Here is a 15,124-nt window from a genome sequence, read left to right as displayed (position 1 = left end):
TACGATTCCCCTTCCTAATGCTTCCTGCAAAGCATGCTGGAGCCCTAAATCTTGTCCAGTACCGGGTACACATTACAACTGCCTCCGTCGTCTTCACTTCAATGGTTTTGTGCTCTCACGGCATCTTTCTGTCATGGCTCTCCCCTTGAATTTTCTTTGTTTCTTCTGCCAAACCGGCCTCTTCACCAGCCCGACCCTGGGAACTGCAATCCCAGAGGAGCTGAAGCTGCTCTAACGTACGCTGACATTATTGCACAGGGGTATCGATGAAACCATAAATACCAACGCCTTCCAACTCTTTCCGTGATGGGCCAAAATGCAATCATCTACGAAGAAACGCTGCCGCTGGCGACCCAGCGCGTCGTATGCGACTTTCGTCCGCACTGAGACTGCACACGCGACATATGCCGCAGACCAAATGAAAAGGGGCGGGGCGGGCGGGGTTGGGGGTGGCTGAATGGAGGATAATACTACAAGGCTCGGGATAGCGCGGTAGCTACCAGATCTGTCAAGTTAGGTGGTGTTGCGTTTACTTAGATGGCGACACCTTCAAGTGGCAACACTTTCGTCTCATCCCCACCAAAGAACTGTCTTCGATACTGGAGGATAGCAGATGTGATGGAGTCGAAGTCCTTGAGACGACTGGAATCGCTTTTCAGGTCGCTCAGGACCTTTCTGAGGCCTTCAATGAAGCGCCCCTTTTGCTCGCCGTTGTACGAGTCGACGGAACCCAGTGAGGCAATGATGTCCGAGTCTAGAATCCAGCAGAGGTTTGAGGTCAGTCATCCAAAGGGGGGAAACATCCGGGGTCCAGGTGGTGTGCAGCGCAACGTATATTAAACCGCCTTGACTCACCTGAGGCAAGCATGTCGGAAAAGTGCTGGTACTGGCAGCTGGGCCCGTTGGGGCACGACTTCCGCTCTTCAGAAGATGGGCAAAGAGGAGTGTTGCAGTCAACTCGCGAGCTGTACGTCTTGGATCTGAGACCCCCGCGTACTTCTTTCATATACTTTGGGTGGAACCTGTAAGCTCGGAAAAACCTCAGAGGGCTCTCATACGACAGCAGATCCTTTGACGACAAGGTGGGCGATTGCTCCTCAGCCTGTGCCATGGTTAGTAGCCTGCGCTCCCCTGGTGAGCGGAGTTGTACTTCGCCACTGGTAGCTTTCGCGTTAGGTTCGGAAGCTGCTTCGACGGGCTGAGCCGGGCTCGGCTCGTATGGATCATCATCGGGGATCTGACTAGCGGTGAGAATCATATGCGACAACGACGAGAGGGTATCTACCTCTCCATCCTCCTCATCCGACCCCTGTAATTTGTCAGTGCTCGAGATTTGGCCCAGCACCGGCTCATACGAATCCTCTTCATCGACCGATACGTCAGCAACGGAAGCTTGCAGCGACGCATCGGCATCGTTGGCCACTTGTATGGCCGTTTGAGACTGTGACCCAGCCATGGAAAGGCTTGTGTCCGATTCATCCATCTCCTTCTCTTGCGCGGCTTCCTGCGAAGAAGCCCTCGAAGCCTCCTTGGCGTGGGATGGCGCCTGCTCTACTGATGCGGCACTGGTTTTTTTGATCAAAGAGGCAGCTGATTCACCAGTCTCGACCGGCTCGATGTTCATATCCTCTCCTTCATCGCTGGATGAATCAGACGAATCGATGTCCATATCAGACTTGTCACTACAAGAGGCCGGGTCTTCTTCTGTTGCTTCGGGTTGAGATTCCGGTTCCTTGGTCAAATGGTCCTGCGTGGTGTTGACGTTTGCTGTTACTGAAGCGGAGGTAGGAGCTTGTGTTATGTTGGCTTCAGGTATCCTTGGAGATCGGGGAGTTGCAGTTGGGATGGGCGACTGGGCAGCAGGTTGGGACCGAGTGTAGTCATCGGCAAAAGACTGATCTGGCGTTGGGAGTGGAGACTGGAACATAGGATTGGTCGAGTCTGTATCTGCGTCCTTCAGCGCGTCCACCTCGGCGTTGAGTCTGTTCCGCTCTTCGAGTCTTGCCTGTACCTCGAGCTCCACCTGGGCCGCTTCCATCTGAAGCTGCTTCAGCCTATCTTGCTTCTCTTTCAATGCAGCATCAACGATGGGTAGGTGGTAACTGGTAATTCTCTCACGCCTCTCGCTCTTTGCCCTCTGGGTAGCCTTGGCAAGCTCAGAAAGCTTCGGCAACTTGAGTGAAGAATTTGATGCCGGGGCCGGGGTAGCGCCAATCACTGGGGTGACTGAACCATTAGGCTTTTTAGCAGCCTTCTTGGCCTCAGCCTCTGCAATTCTCTTCTTGGCCTCTTCGATCTGCCTGTGAAGATGGTCGAGTTTGTGGTTATGCTCCGGAGGAGTTTGGACTGGACTGGACTTGTGCCGCCATGCTGGAGCAGTTGACAAAGGCGGAAATGTCCCAAGCGAGTTGGGCCGGCTGGGGGTGTCGCCACCCATACTTTGGATAGCAGCACCAGGAGGCCCGTCGATCGGAGACCCGATATCCATCTCAACATCTTCGTCGTCATCGTCATCTTCGTCGCTGACGTCAATGATCAACCGCTCCTGCGTACGTGTACGTTTAAGCATACTGTTACTAGAGGAATAACCATCAAAATCGGACGCGACAGGTCGTTTCAAAGTGCGTGCTTGCGCGCCTGGTTGGGATAATGTGGGCAGAGCAAGACCGGCAACTTTGGTGGCTGGAGGAGACCCAGCCTGCGCATCGGCCTTGGGCGAATTCTGGCCGGATCGTTGCGGCGTGGTTGTGGCCGCAGAATTGGGTGCGGACCTATCTGAAGACTGCACCTGCGACGCCACATTGGCTGGAACTTGTTTGGGGACAGTCTGTTCCTGCTTTCTCTTAGCTTCTGCCTCCTCTTGGGCTTTTCGAAGTGCGGCAAGTTTTTGCTGCAGCTTCAACGTGTTTTCGGCCTTCGTCTTGGCCTTGAGCTGCGCCGGGGACGATTCGGTAGGCTTCGGGGCCGGAACAGCTGCGACGACAGGTGAAATCGATGCCGTAGTCTTTGTTGTATCTTGTGCAGCAACGCTTTTCTGCTTCTTCTCTGCCAACATACGCGCAATCTTATCCTTCCGTTCCTCCGCCTTCTTGTCGGCCATGTTGACACTTCCAGCACTGGATGGCTTGCTGACAGGCTGGTTGGCACTGCGATTTGGGAGTGCGGATGATGTAACCTCCGAAGGTGATGTTTGGATTGCAGTGTTTCGGGCCTTCTGGGCGCCTGAATCCACAGCTGGCATGGGCGCCTTCTGCACTGGCAAATCCAGCCCCAATTCTGCGAACAAGGTTTTGACAACCTCTGGGTCGACCCCTTCGTCGATGTAATTTTGATATCGAACCTTCAGAGGCCAGAGCCCCAGAATTGCTTCCTGGGCCTTCTTTTTCGCTTCAGTTACCGACTTATAGGGCGTGCCGGATGCAGATTGCGACTGTGCTGGATTCGACGTTTGCCCACTTGGTGTCCCAAGCCCTACAGGTTTGTGTGCTGAGGAGATGCCTCGAGTGGTGGACGGTACAGGATTGGGAGTAGAGACGGTGCCTGCATCATGTCAGTTAGAGGAAGGCAGAAATTAAGTGTACTGGACTTGCATAGACTTACGTTCTGTCCTGGGTGGTGCCCTAGCAATAGTGGGGGCATCTTTATGTACCTCTCTTGGGGAAAGGTATGGCGAATAAGACCCAGAGCGGTCTCTAACTCTCACAGCATCAGACTCACCATACTCACCGGGTGAATACTCCTCATCATCTTCTTCGACGGCGGGGAGCGAGGCCGAAGTACTATCATTGTTGATTTCTCCCTTGCTGGACCCCGTGTCATAGATGGAGGATTCATCGGCATCGCCCGTACTGCCTTGATTGTCAAGAGCCGTGCTCGATGGCCTGGAGGCTTGGGAAGGCTTGGTTTTTGTAGCATTGGTAGAGTGTCTTGGCTCGTACAAGTCTTCAAACTCGCCTTCGCTTAGTTCCCCCTCTTCCAGGATATCTCTACTGCCAGCAGTTTGGGCAGAGCGAACTCCGAAATGTGAGGCGTCAGCAGGAGCAGGAGCAGAAGCCTGGAGATCAGCTTGCTGGTGGACTATCTTCTGCGGCTGAATGACGGCGGGAGCAGTAGCAGGAGCGCCCTTGAGCATACTCACGTTCCCTTGACGCCACAGCGAATCATTCACAGCTGGGTAGGAAGGCGCAGCTACCGACGAGGGGAAACCACCACTCATGCCCAGACCTGGTATTCTGCTACCATTCTGTTCGAATGAGCTGTTGATAGCAGCAAAGTTACCCGTAATGAAAGCAGAACTGGGTGCTTGTGGCACTGCTCCGTAGGACAAACCCGGAGGTTGGCTGGTGTTCGGTATATAGGGATAGTTCTGCTGCGGTTGTTGGCCGGGATACTGGCCATACGCGTAGGGCGGTTGCGACATCTTCGAGGATGTTTGTGCAACGATATTCGATTGGGGAGGGGATGTTCGAGATTCAGTGCGACCGCGGCGAGGCAAAATTAATTATAATTGAACGCCGCCACCAGCATAACGTGAATTCTTTCAGGATGAATTCTTTGTTTGTCCGCCAATGTCGCGATCAATAAATCCTGTTTGTCAGATATAAACAATTCAAGCCTCGTATGGACAGATCGTGCATGGCAAATTCCCGAGTGAACGGCAAAACCGTCCGCGATGTGGGATAGGCTGCCTCGTTCACCGGGTGGATGGCGCGAGGAAAAGGTTGGGGCACTACAGATGGGTAGTAGGGAAGTCGTGTCCACGCGATGATGGATCAGTCGAGGCAAGTTTGTGCAAGAACAACTCGATCGTCTCAATCTTTCAGCAACAAGCTGGAGATGGATCCAGGGTAGATGAACTTGGCGCGTTATACATGTGCTATGCGCCCTCGCGTTGATGATGATGTGTGGTGTTGGTCGAACGGACAATTTGATCGCCAATGGAAATTCAATCCAGCCTCTGAACCTTGGCGGCCCGAACATGGAAATTAGTCGGAAAAACGTGAAGCTTTTGGGGTGGCGTTAGTCAGCAGCGTCACCGTAGCTGAAATAAAAGGTGCTAGCACGGATCGGGCTAGACAAAATGCCCAGTAGAGGCGATCTGGGCAGAATCTCGAGCTCAGCAGCAATACATAAGAACGCAAACTGAGGGGCAGCTAGGACAAGCAGGGTAAGGCACGGCGGCCGAATGGTGTCAAATCCAAACCCAACTAACCCAACTAACCTTAAGCGGTGTGTACCTGCCTCGATTGTTTACATCGGTTGCTCTGTAAACAGTTTGGGCCGACATCATCTCGGATCTTTTTTGGGAGACCACCCATCAATTGATGATTGAGAGTCTTCTCTGCGCGGCCGCCCTATCTGCACACCTACCTTACCTACCCGGACTACTGCCAATGAATTAATTGAAACCACTTTACGCACTCACGAGGACCATGACATTGACGATAGCTCTTCGCTTTTTCTGAGAAACCTGCTTGTTTGGAAACCACCTGTCATTCCGCTTCATGGCCTTCGAGGTGCAGCGGACACATGATTTTGCAATACCCGCCATCTCTTTTCCTTTTTGCATTTCGGCGCACGCAGGACCTGCATAGGAGGAATTAGTCAACTCCAAGTTGGCTGCCGCTTGCTGAACCTAACACATACCACAGCATAACCAGTTCAGCCTGCCCTCGACAAGCCCGCCATGTCGCAGCGGCGCAACAACCCTTTCGCCCGGGCCGGCCAGACGTCGCCAGGCCCGAGTCCTGTCGGCAGTATCGGCATGGCTGCCAGGCCCAAATCCTCAATATTCTCTCCCGGTTCCCCGTTATCCAGCAAGACGACGCCTCCGGCCCATGCTCGAGCCCAGTCTCACTCGTCTATGCCCCCCGGCTTTCTACCACCAGCAGCTGGCGGCGGCGGGCCGCGCCAATTTCGCAGCGATTCCCGCAGCAGCACACCCAGCACCTCCACATTCGCCCCCTCGTTCATCAAAACCGAGGACCTCAGGAGGAGTATAGATGTCGTCAAAGGTATTGAGGGAGAAAATGACTTCTCGGGCAAGAGATACGTCTGGCTCAAGGATCCGCAAGCCGCCTTTGTCAAAGGCTGGGTTGTCGAGGAATTGGAGGACGGCAAGATTCTTGTCCAATGCGACGATGGCAGCGTAGGTCCAATGTCGACTCACTAATCACCATCCACCTGCTAACCCGACGTGAAGCAACGAGAGGTCGAGGCCGAGAGCGTGGATAAGGTCAACCCTGCCAAATTCGACAAGGCAAACGACATGGCCGAGCTTACACACCTTAACGAAGCCTCGGTAGTGTACAATCTCCACATGAGGTACCACGCCGATCTCATATACACCTATTCGGGGCTCTTCTTAGTGACGGTGAATCCGTATTGCCCATTGCCGATATACACGAACGAGTACGTCAACATGTACAAAGGCCGGAACCGCGATGACACGAAACCCCACATATTCGCCATGGCGGACGAAGCTTTCCGGAATCTGGTCGACGAAGGCGAGAACCAGAGTATCCTGGTTACAGGAGAATCCGGTGCTGGCAAGACAGAAAACACCAAAAAGGTCATCCAATACCTGGCGGCAGTGGCTCACTCGGACTCTCCTGTGAAGAGCCGCGGGCAGCATTCCAATCTCTCCCAACAAATCCTACGAGCCAACCCGATCCTGGAAGCCTTTGGAAACGCCCAAACGGTCCGGAACAACAACTCTTCTCGATTCGGAAAGTTTATCAGAATCGAATTCACCCGCGCGGGCGCAATCGCCGGTGCTTTCATCGACTGGTATCTACTTGAAAAGTCGCGAGTTGTCCATATCAATGCTCAAGAGCGAAATTACCACATCTTCTACCAGCTTTTGAAGGGAGCCGATCGGAAAATGAGGAGCGACTACTTGCTTGACGGGATGGGAGTGGAAGATTTCGCCTACACTCGAGACGGCCATGATACCATTATTGGAGTGTCTGACGACGATGAATGGAACTCTCTGCTCGAAGCTTTCAACGTTATGGGGTTTTCCGATACAGAGCAAGACTCCATACTACGAACCATTGCTGCAGTTTTGCATCTTGGCAATGTCACGGTAATCAAGGAAAGCCGGATGGCCGACCAGGCGCGGCTCGCCTCGGATGCCAAAGAGGTTGCGGCTAAAGTGTGCCAGCTCCTTGGGATCCCGCTGGAACCATTCTTGCAAGGCCTGCTGCATCCAAAGGTCAAGGCCGGCCGCGAGTGGGTTACCAAAGAGCAGACCCCTGATCAGGTGCGACTCAGCATCGATGCGCTCGCCAAAGGTATTTACGAGCGTGGATTCGGTGACTTGGTTACGAGAATTAACCGCCAACTCGACCGCTCTGGCATGGGCCTGGATGATTCCCACTTTATTGGTGTATTGGATATTGCCGGTTTCGAAATCTTCGAGGAGAACAGCTTCGAGCAACTGTGCATCAACTATACGAATGAAAAGCTGCAGCAGTTCTTCAACCACCATATGTTTGTTCTGGAACAAGAGGAGTACGCCCGGGAGCAGATCGAATGGAAATTTATTGATTTTGGTCGTGATCTGCAGCCCACGATTGATCTCATCGAGTTGCCCAATCCCATCGGTATCTTCTCATGTCTCGACGAAGACTGCGTCATGCCCAAGGCAACAGACAAGTCTTTCACTGAAAAGCTGAACTCTCTCTGGGACCGGAAATCCAACAAGTATAGAACTTCAAGACCAGGCCCTAAGCACGGCTTCATCTTGACACACTATGCTGCTGAAGTCGAATATTCGACCGAGGGCTGGCTGGAGAAGAACAAGGACCCGCTGAACGACAACATCACTCGACTGTTGGCCGCTTCCACTGATAAGCATGTGGCGACCCTGTTCGCAGATTGCGCAGACTCTGAAGACGACACCGGAGGTGCCCGCAGCCGAGTCAAGAAGGGGCTGTTCCGTACTGTAGCTCAGAGACATAAGGAACAACTATCCAGTCTCATGGCTCAACTTCACTCTACCCACCCGCATTTCGTTCGATGTATACTGCCCAATCACAAAAAGCGCCCAAAGCAATTTAATGCGCTCCTTGTATTGGATCAGCTCAGGTGCAACGGTGTTCTCGAGGGCATTCGAATTGCCAGAACCGGTTTCCCCAACCGCTTGCCCTTCGCCGAGTTCCGCCAACGGTACGAGGTCCTTTGCAAGGATATGCCAAAAGGATATGTTGAGGGACAGGCTGCCGCTGCAATGATCCTTGGCAAGCTCTCCCTGGACAAATCACTCTACCGAGTGGGATTAACTAAAGTCTTCTTCCGAGCCGGAGTGCTGGCAGAACTCGAAGAGCAGCGCGATGCCCTGATCGCCGAGATAATGTCTCGCTTCCAATCTGTTGCGCGCGGGTACATCCAACGACGTGCAGCTTACAAACGTCTTTATCGTACCGAGGCCACCCAAGTCATCCAGCGAAACTTCAACGTGTACCTAGACCTTTGCGAAAACCCATGGTGGCAGCTTCTTATTAAGATGAAGCCCCTATTGGGCACAACTCGTACAGCTATCGAGGTAAAGCGAAGAGACGAAAAGATCAAGCTTCTTAACGAACAGATGCAACAAGAAGCAGATAACCGCCAACGTCTGGAAGATGAACGACGCAATTGCCACACTGAATTAGTGCGAATCCAGCAGACTCTCGAGAGTGAGAGAGCACTGGCACTAGACAAGGAGGAAATCTTCAAGCGACTCCAACAGCGTGAAGTTGAGCTCGAAGACAAGCTAGCGGGTGCTATCGAGGACCAGGAGAGGCTCGAAGACCAACTTGACGACCTCCTTGATGCCAAGAAGCGTGCAGAAGCCGAAGTCGACAAGTACCGGTCACAGCTCGAACAGGCTGCTGCATTGATAGCTCGATTGGAGGAAGAGAAGACATCTCTTGACGGGCGGGTCAATGGCCTGGAAGCTGAGATTCGCGAGGTTTCTCAGAAGCAAGCCGACCGGAGTGCGCAAGAAAAGGTTCTCGAGGATGAAGTGAGGATGCTACAAAGTCAGCTGTCTCTCAAGGATCGCAAAGTGCGAGACCTAGAAAGCAAGCTCCTCAAGTCTGACCAGGATTCCGATCTCAAGCTCGCGACTGCCCAGAAAGAGCTTCAAACATTACGGTCTCGCGAGCAAAACCTCTCCCGAGAAAACAAGGATGTCCAACAGCAACTGTCTCAACTATCTAAAACTTCGACTGACTATGAGGATCTCGTGCGAAAGAAGGAAAGCGAACTCGTGGTTCTGCGCAGTGACAATAAGAAGTTTCAGATGGAGCAACGAGGCTTTGAGGAACAGAAGAAGACTCTTCTGGCTGAGAAGGACAAGACCGCTAGTCGCCTCCGTGAAGTCCAAGCCGAAATGGTGGCCATGAAATCCCAGCAATCTCAGCTACAGCGAGAAGCAGAAGATGCGAAACAACTCCTGCAGACCCGGCTGTCTGAGGATACCCAAGCGAACCAAAACTTACAGCTACTAGAGTCACAAATCAAAGACCTCAAGGAGCAGCTGTACAAGATCCAGATGGACCTCAGCCGAGAGCGCCAGTCGCGTGACGATGTTGCTCTCCTAGCAGAGCACAAACTCCAGTCTCTGAAGGAGGAGCATGAACAGCTCAAGGAACACAAGATCGAGATTGAGAAGGAGCTTTATTTGCAACAGGATAAGCTGCGCCGTACTATCGAGGCTCGCGCAACAGTTGAGAAGGAACGTGACGAAGCCCGGGAAGAGATCAAAAGGCTTCGCCTGGCCAAGTCCGAGGCAGAACAAGCGAGGGTGCTTGCAGAAGAGGCAGGGGAGCGCATGGCCACCAAAGCCGCGCGTGAGCGGGAGGCGAGCCTGCAAAGAGACCTTGACGCTTCTCACGAGAGACTCAAATGGTTTGAGGCTGAATGCGAAAAGCTCAACCATCAAGTCGAGGACCTGAACAAGTTTATGATCGACTCTGGTGACTTTGGCCTGAAGAATGACCAGGCCAAAGAGCGACTGGAACGGGAGTTGGTCACTGTTAAAGGTCGCCTTACGGCTTCTGAGAACGATAACCGCGCCCTCCTCAACAAGATCCAGCAGAAAGGTCTTGAGATTGCCCGCTCGAGTTCGAGGGCTAGTGAAGCCAACCGTGGGCAGGTCACAAGCCTCCAGCGTGAGAAGGCAAGACTCGAAGAGCAAAACGGCAAGCTCAACAAGCAGTTCGGAGACTCGCAGTTAATGATCGCCGGGCTTGAGAAGAAGGTTGAAAAGCTCCAGCTCAACCTTGAGGATCTCAATCACAAGATCACCCAAGAGACTAAGTCGAACCGCAATGCCGAGAAGATGTCCTCGCAGTCGACAGTGCAGCTGGCAGAGCTGAACCGCAATCTGGAATCAGAACGACAATTGCGCAGTCAAGCCCAAACGAATGTCCGTACGATGCAAGGTACTCTTGATTCACGGGGCAAGGAGATCGAAGAACTTCGTGCACAGCTATTGCGCGTATTGAAGGCCGTGGATCCCGAAATTGTTCCTCCGATTCCAGCAGAAGGTGGCCATGATAAGATCATGAGCAAGAACTTCGAGATGATTAGGAAGATAGAGGAGTTGCAACAGAACATGCGGATACAGGCAGCAGGCCGTGCCAATGCCGAGGCTCAGCTGGCCGAGATGCGGGCTTCGAGAGCAGACGACATGGCAACGCGACCGAAACTGGAGGAGATCGACCCTAACGAGGCTCCATTCAATGGCTCTCCGGTACAAAGACGCCCTAAGCTTAATGGTCGGAATCACTCGGGCGCAACGACCCCAACTCGCCGCCTCGGTAATGATAACGATGGTGTCCAGGATTCCGGTAGATCCGACAAGACTGCAGACATTCTCAGCTTTAATAACCGCCAAGATCTCAAGACTGAGGTTGAAGAGCTGCAGAATCAGCTACAGCTGACGCAAATGCAGAACCGCCACCTGCAAAGTCAACTTGAGAGATCTACGCCGACCCAAGATCAGGATGTGTTTGGCGAGAGTCCATCTGTGCGCCGGGTTCAGAAGCTGGAGAAGGCCAACAGCAGATTGCACGATATGCTTGACGACTCAGCAAAGAAGGTTTCCCATTTGGAATCGTCCATTAGAACCGGAGACCTTTCTTTGCGAGACCTCCAAGCCAAGTCGCACGAAGAAATTCTCGATCTTGTCTATAGTCAGGAAGATTCGCGCCGGTCATTGCTGCACAGCCATAATGACGCTGTCGCAGAATTGACGGACGTCAAAGAGCATTTCGAGAAGATGCGACGAGAACGTGCTTCACTCGAGGTGGAGCTCCGCGACACCAAGTCTGACCTCCAAGAGATGAGTCTTGCCCGGGAACAGGAAGCGACTGGTCGTAACCAACTGCTAGAGGACTTCGCAGACCTCCAGATTCGTCTCGATGCCGAGTCTTCCAAGTTGGCGGATGTCACATCCAGCCTCACCCTGTATAAGAGCCGAGCCGACGAGTACTTCAGCAAGCTTGAACAGGCAGAGATTGCTGTACTGAAAGCTACCCGGGCTGAGCAGTTCGCAAAGACCCAAGCAAGGGAAGCAGATGAGCAATGTGCTGAGATGATGGCAGAGAAGAAGAGTATCGATGGTACTCTAGAAGACCTGCAGCGTCAAAACCAGCGACTGGAGGAGAAGCTCGAGGACATTACCACTGACCACGAAGCCGCCACGCAGGCCAAGAAGAGACTTCAGCACGAACTTGAGGACTACAGAAACCAGAGAGCTATTGACGTCGAGGACAAGGAATCAAGTATGGAGCAAACACGTAAGAAGTACCAAGCCGAATTCGCCACTCTCACCAAGGAACTCGACCTCGCACGCGAAGAGAAGCTCTACAAGCAATCCGAGATCACTCGCCTGCGCGAGGAGCTTGATGACCTACGGTCGAAGTGGGATGATGAGGTCCTCAACAGCTCAACCTGGTCAAAGGAGAAGGCACGCCTCGAATCTACTCTCTCGGATGTGGTTGCATCTCGAGATGAAGCTGTTACTGCCCATAACGAGGCTCAAGCCAAGGTGGTCTCGCTGCTGTCTCAAGTCAGGACATTACGAACTTCGGTCGACGATATCACGGCAGAACGCGATGGCCTTATTCGCGAGAAGCGCGGCATTGAGGCAAGATTGGAGGAGGCCAAGGCAGGCCTTGACGATCTAGCCAATAGTGAAAGCCCGGCGCTTCGCAATGCTGCTAGCACCGACAAAGTCATCCTCGAGCTGAAATCCGGTTTGGCACAACAGGAGGATATCGCGACTGCGGCTGTTGAGAAGATGAGGCGGTCCGAGTCTCTGGCGAATGAGCTCCAGAAGGAGATTGCAGTCGAGCGCGAGATCGGTACCGAACTCACGAAGCAAAAGGCTGCGCTGGAGAAGAGCTTAAACGAGATTCAAGTTCGGTTGGTCGACCTGGAAACGAAAGGTTACTCGAGCAGTAGCCACGATATTAAGTTCTTGCACAAACGCATCCAAGAGGTGAGCATACCAATCCGCACACAAACATAATCACATACTAACACAATATATAGCTTGAGTCACAACTCGAAGAACAGGAGACTGAGAAATCCAAGTCGCAACGCTCAGTTCGCAATGTCGACCGCATCGTGAAGGACATGCAGTCACAGATTGATCGGAAAGACAAGCAGGCTACCCAAGCCGCCGAGGATGCCGCCAGACTGCGCGACAAGATGGAGAAGCTCCTGAAGACAATTGACGAACTACAAGCTTCGGAGTCTACCAACCAAATATCTGCTCGGCGAGCAGAGAGAGAGCTCCAAGAAGAAAAGGAGAGGGCGCTGAGGCTGGAACGTGAGTTAGATGGATGGAAGGGCCTCCGGATGGAGAAGGGCAGTGTCAACGGAAGTGTACGACTCAGTATGTCCGGCCTTGAAGGCGGGCGCAGGTCAGGTATATGGATGAACGACGACACTGCGAGCCTGGGTGGGACCGGAGTTGAGGTGCCCAAGCGCAAGAGCAGCATCAGTCGGGCACCCAGTTTGACCAAGGGGTTTTTGTGATTGATTCATTAATTATGAGGCGAGCGAGGCTACGCTGATGAGATGATACGATACCTGGGATGGGCATTGTTAAGGGCGTTTCGAAGGATGATTGTATGCCATATTGGTATTGGGGCTACGTGTAACATGTTTATGTACATCATTGTGATATGAGTTACAAGAGGTAGAGAGAGAGAGAGAGACATGGGGGTTGATAATGAATTACCTGTTAGGACAGGCTGCAGAAGAAGCCTGGTGCTACGTTACACCCCCTATTTGCATTTTTGTGGGCCATGCCAATACTCGATTAGGGACTTCCCATCGGGTAGTCAGTCATCTTCATTTGGGGGTGAGCGGCCATCGTAGATGAGACGTTTGTTTTACGACTTCACTTCAAGTGCTTGTTGTTTGCTTAATGACCTACATACTCGGGGCATTCTCCCGCACCACTATCAGAGCCTCACCGAAACAGGGCTATCAGTTCACACGTGCTCCTTGAGCGGAAAACGAACATTTTTGAAGTGAGGCTCGCGTGTGAGGCAATCAGCACGAATAGCTTGGGTGGGCTTGAATGCGTCTTGTGTCGGGTCATGAAGGGGGGCCATTGCGAGGACGATTACAGTTGTACATGTTTGTGATATAGATGGAAACGAGAAGGAGTTTCATTAAATCGAACCATAAAATCATTATCTCCAACTATCCTCTACTGTTCAGAAGTTGCTATAACCAAAACGACAGATTCCACGTCAGCTTCTCTATCATATGTATGCCAAGTTCAAGCACCCGAAACAGGGGGAGAAGATCTTTGATATCTGGGGCAAGTACTATACGACGTACGCCGACCGCGGTGGCTGTACTTGCAGGCAGTGCCTCTGCCCAGGCTGCGACGATTACGCTGAGTACTATGAGATAGTAGATCGGCGAAACATGAAGAAGGGGGCAAGTGACTCGAGGAGCTGGAGCGGCAAGCTCCGCGACTACTTCAAGCCTAAAGATGGCATCGTAAGCATATTTCGCCAAGAACACTATCCGCCCTCGCATAAGCAGTATTATAGTAGTTGTTGACCACTGCTGTAGTGGGACTATACCTACCCGTCATACTCGTACCCGGCATCCCCCGACTACGGGATGGCGCCGGGAGACGCGATGGCCCCTACCGAGATACTGCCAGAGGACTCGTCGTCGACTGACGATGATGGGGAGCAGCCAGAGGGAGCAGAGGAGGAGTCGCGCTACATAGACTACATCCCCGTGAGAAGTAGAAGCAGCAAGGAGAGAAAGAAGCACAGGGAACGGGCCACAAGGAAGAAGATGAAGAAAATGGGCAAAAGACTGCAGAAACAGTCAGATAAGAAGACGAAGCGGCTAGCAAAGTATGTGTGGAAGAACGAGAACGCCCGGATGAACCAAGATTATCACCAGGACATGCTGGATCTGCAGTGCATCTGCAGCAAGTGCACCAAGGCGCGAAGCCCCCGGCCGCGGAAGCTCTTCTCCTTCAACCTCTTCTCGTGCGACAAGGGCGGTCTCCGATTCGGGCCCGCCGACGCGGGAGGAGATGATTATCGAGAGATCAAGCGCTACTTGAAAAGGGGCGATCCATCCGCTCTGGTCGATAGAAACATATGCACCCGGAAGATGTGGCAGCTGTGGCCGTTCTACTCCAAGTCCCGGCATCGCGGTTACGGCTCTTCCTACTGCAGCAGCAGTACGACCACAACCACTAGTGACAGCAGCAGCAGCCGCAGCAGTAGCAGCGGCACTTTCAGCAGTAGTACCGGCTCTAGTTCCGAGGAGAGCAGCGACCTTGATCCCCTTCGTCCCGACGTCAGAGATATCGATGGGCTGCTAGTAAGAAGACGGTCTCGCAGAAGAAGAGGTAGAAGACCCACGGGGCCCAGGCCAGTCCCGCCCGTAGTTCAACGCCCGGGAACCAGCAGCAACCAAGCGACGCGCGCACGCCCCGGAACAGCACCCGCACCTGCCGCGAAACCAACCCCGAGGAAGACATCGGGCGGCACTGTACCGGCGATCCCGTCCCCAACACGCCCGGCTCCTAGCGTGCAATCCAAGAAAGCCCGAAAGAACGTCCGGTTCTCGTCTCAAA

The 15,124-nt window shown here is 53.1% G+C and overlaps 3 protein-coding genes across 3 annotated transcripts; 2 read left to right on the top strand and 1 right to left on the bottom strand.

Moving 5' to 3' along the window:
- Positions 1–533: 533 nt before the first annotated feature.
- PG985_012176 (uncharacterized protein) lies at positions 534–4,420 on the bottom strand (the record flags this gene model as incomplete). The annotated part of the gene is made up of 3 exons (XM_066831943.1): positions 534–754; positions 856–3,540; positions 3,601–4,420. 3 exons carry the CDS (start codon positions 4,418–4,420, stop codon positions 534–536), a joined length of 3,726 nt encoding a protein of 1,241 aa, XP_066679993.1.
- Positions 4,421–5,686: 1,266 nt separating this feature from the next.
- On the top strand, positions 5,687–13,038 carry PG985_012175 (myosin heavy chain; the record flags this gene model as incomplete). The annotated part of the gene is made up of 3 exons (XM_066831942.1): positions 5,687–6,148; positions 6,203–12,496; positions 12,550–13,038. 3 exons carry the CDS (start codon positions 5,687–5,689, stop codon positions 13,036–13,038), a joined length of 7,245 nt encoding a protein of 2,414 aa, XP_066679992.1.
- A 741-nt stretch (positions 13,039–13,779) lies between these two features.
- Positions 13,780–15,077, top strand: PG985_012174 (uncharacterized protein; the record flags this gene model as incomplete). The annotated part of the gene is made up of 3 exons (XM_066831941.1): positions 13,780–14,019; positions 14,095–14,868; positions 14,904–15,077. 3 exons carry the CDS (start codon positions 13,780–13,782, stop codon positions 15,075–15,077), a joined length of 1,188 nt encoding a protein of 395 aa, XP_066679991.1.
- Positions 15,078–15,124: the final 47 nt, after the last annotated feature.

This window comes from Apiospora marii (assembly GCF_038362585.1).
Source record: "Apiospora marii strain CBS 49790 chromosome Unknown utg000009l_segment0_segment0, whole genome shotgun sequence".
Classification (NCBI taxonomy): Eukaryota; Fungi; Ascomycota; class Sordariomycetes; order Amphisphaeriales; family Apiosporaceae; genus Apiospora; species Apiospora marii.
Note: the sequence above shows the minus strand (reverse complement) of the source record. Positions and strands in the feature narration are given on the sequence as shown.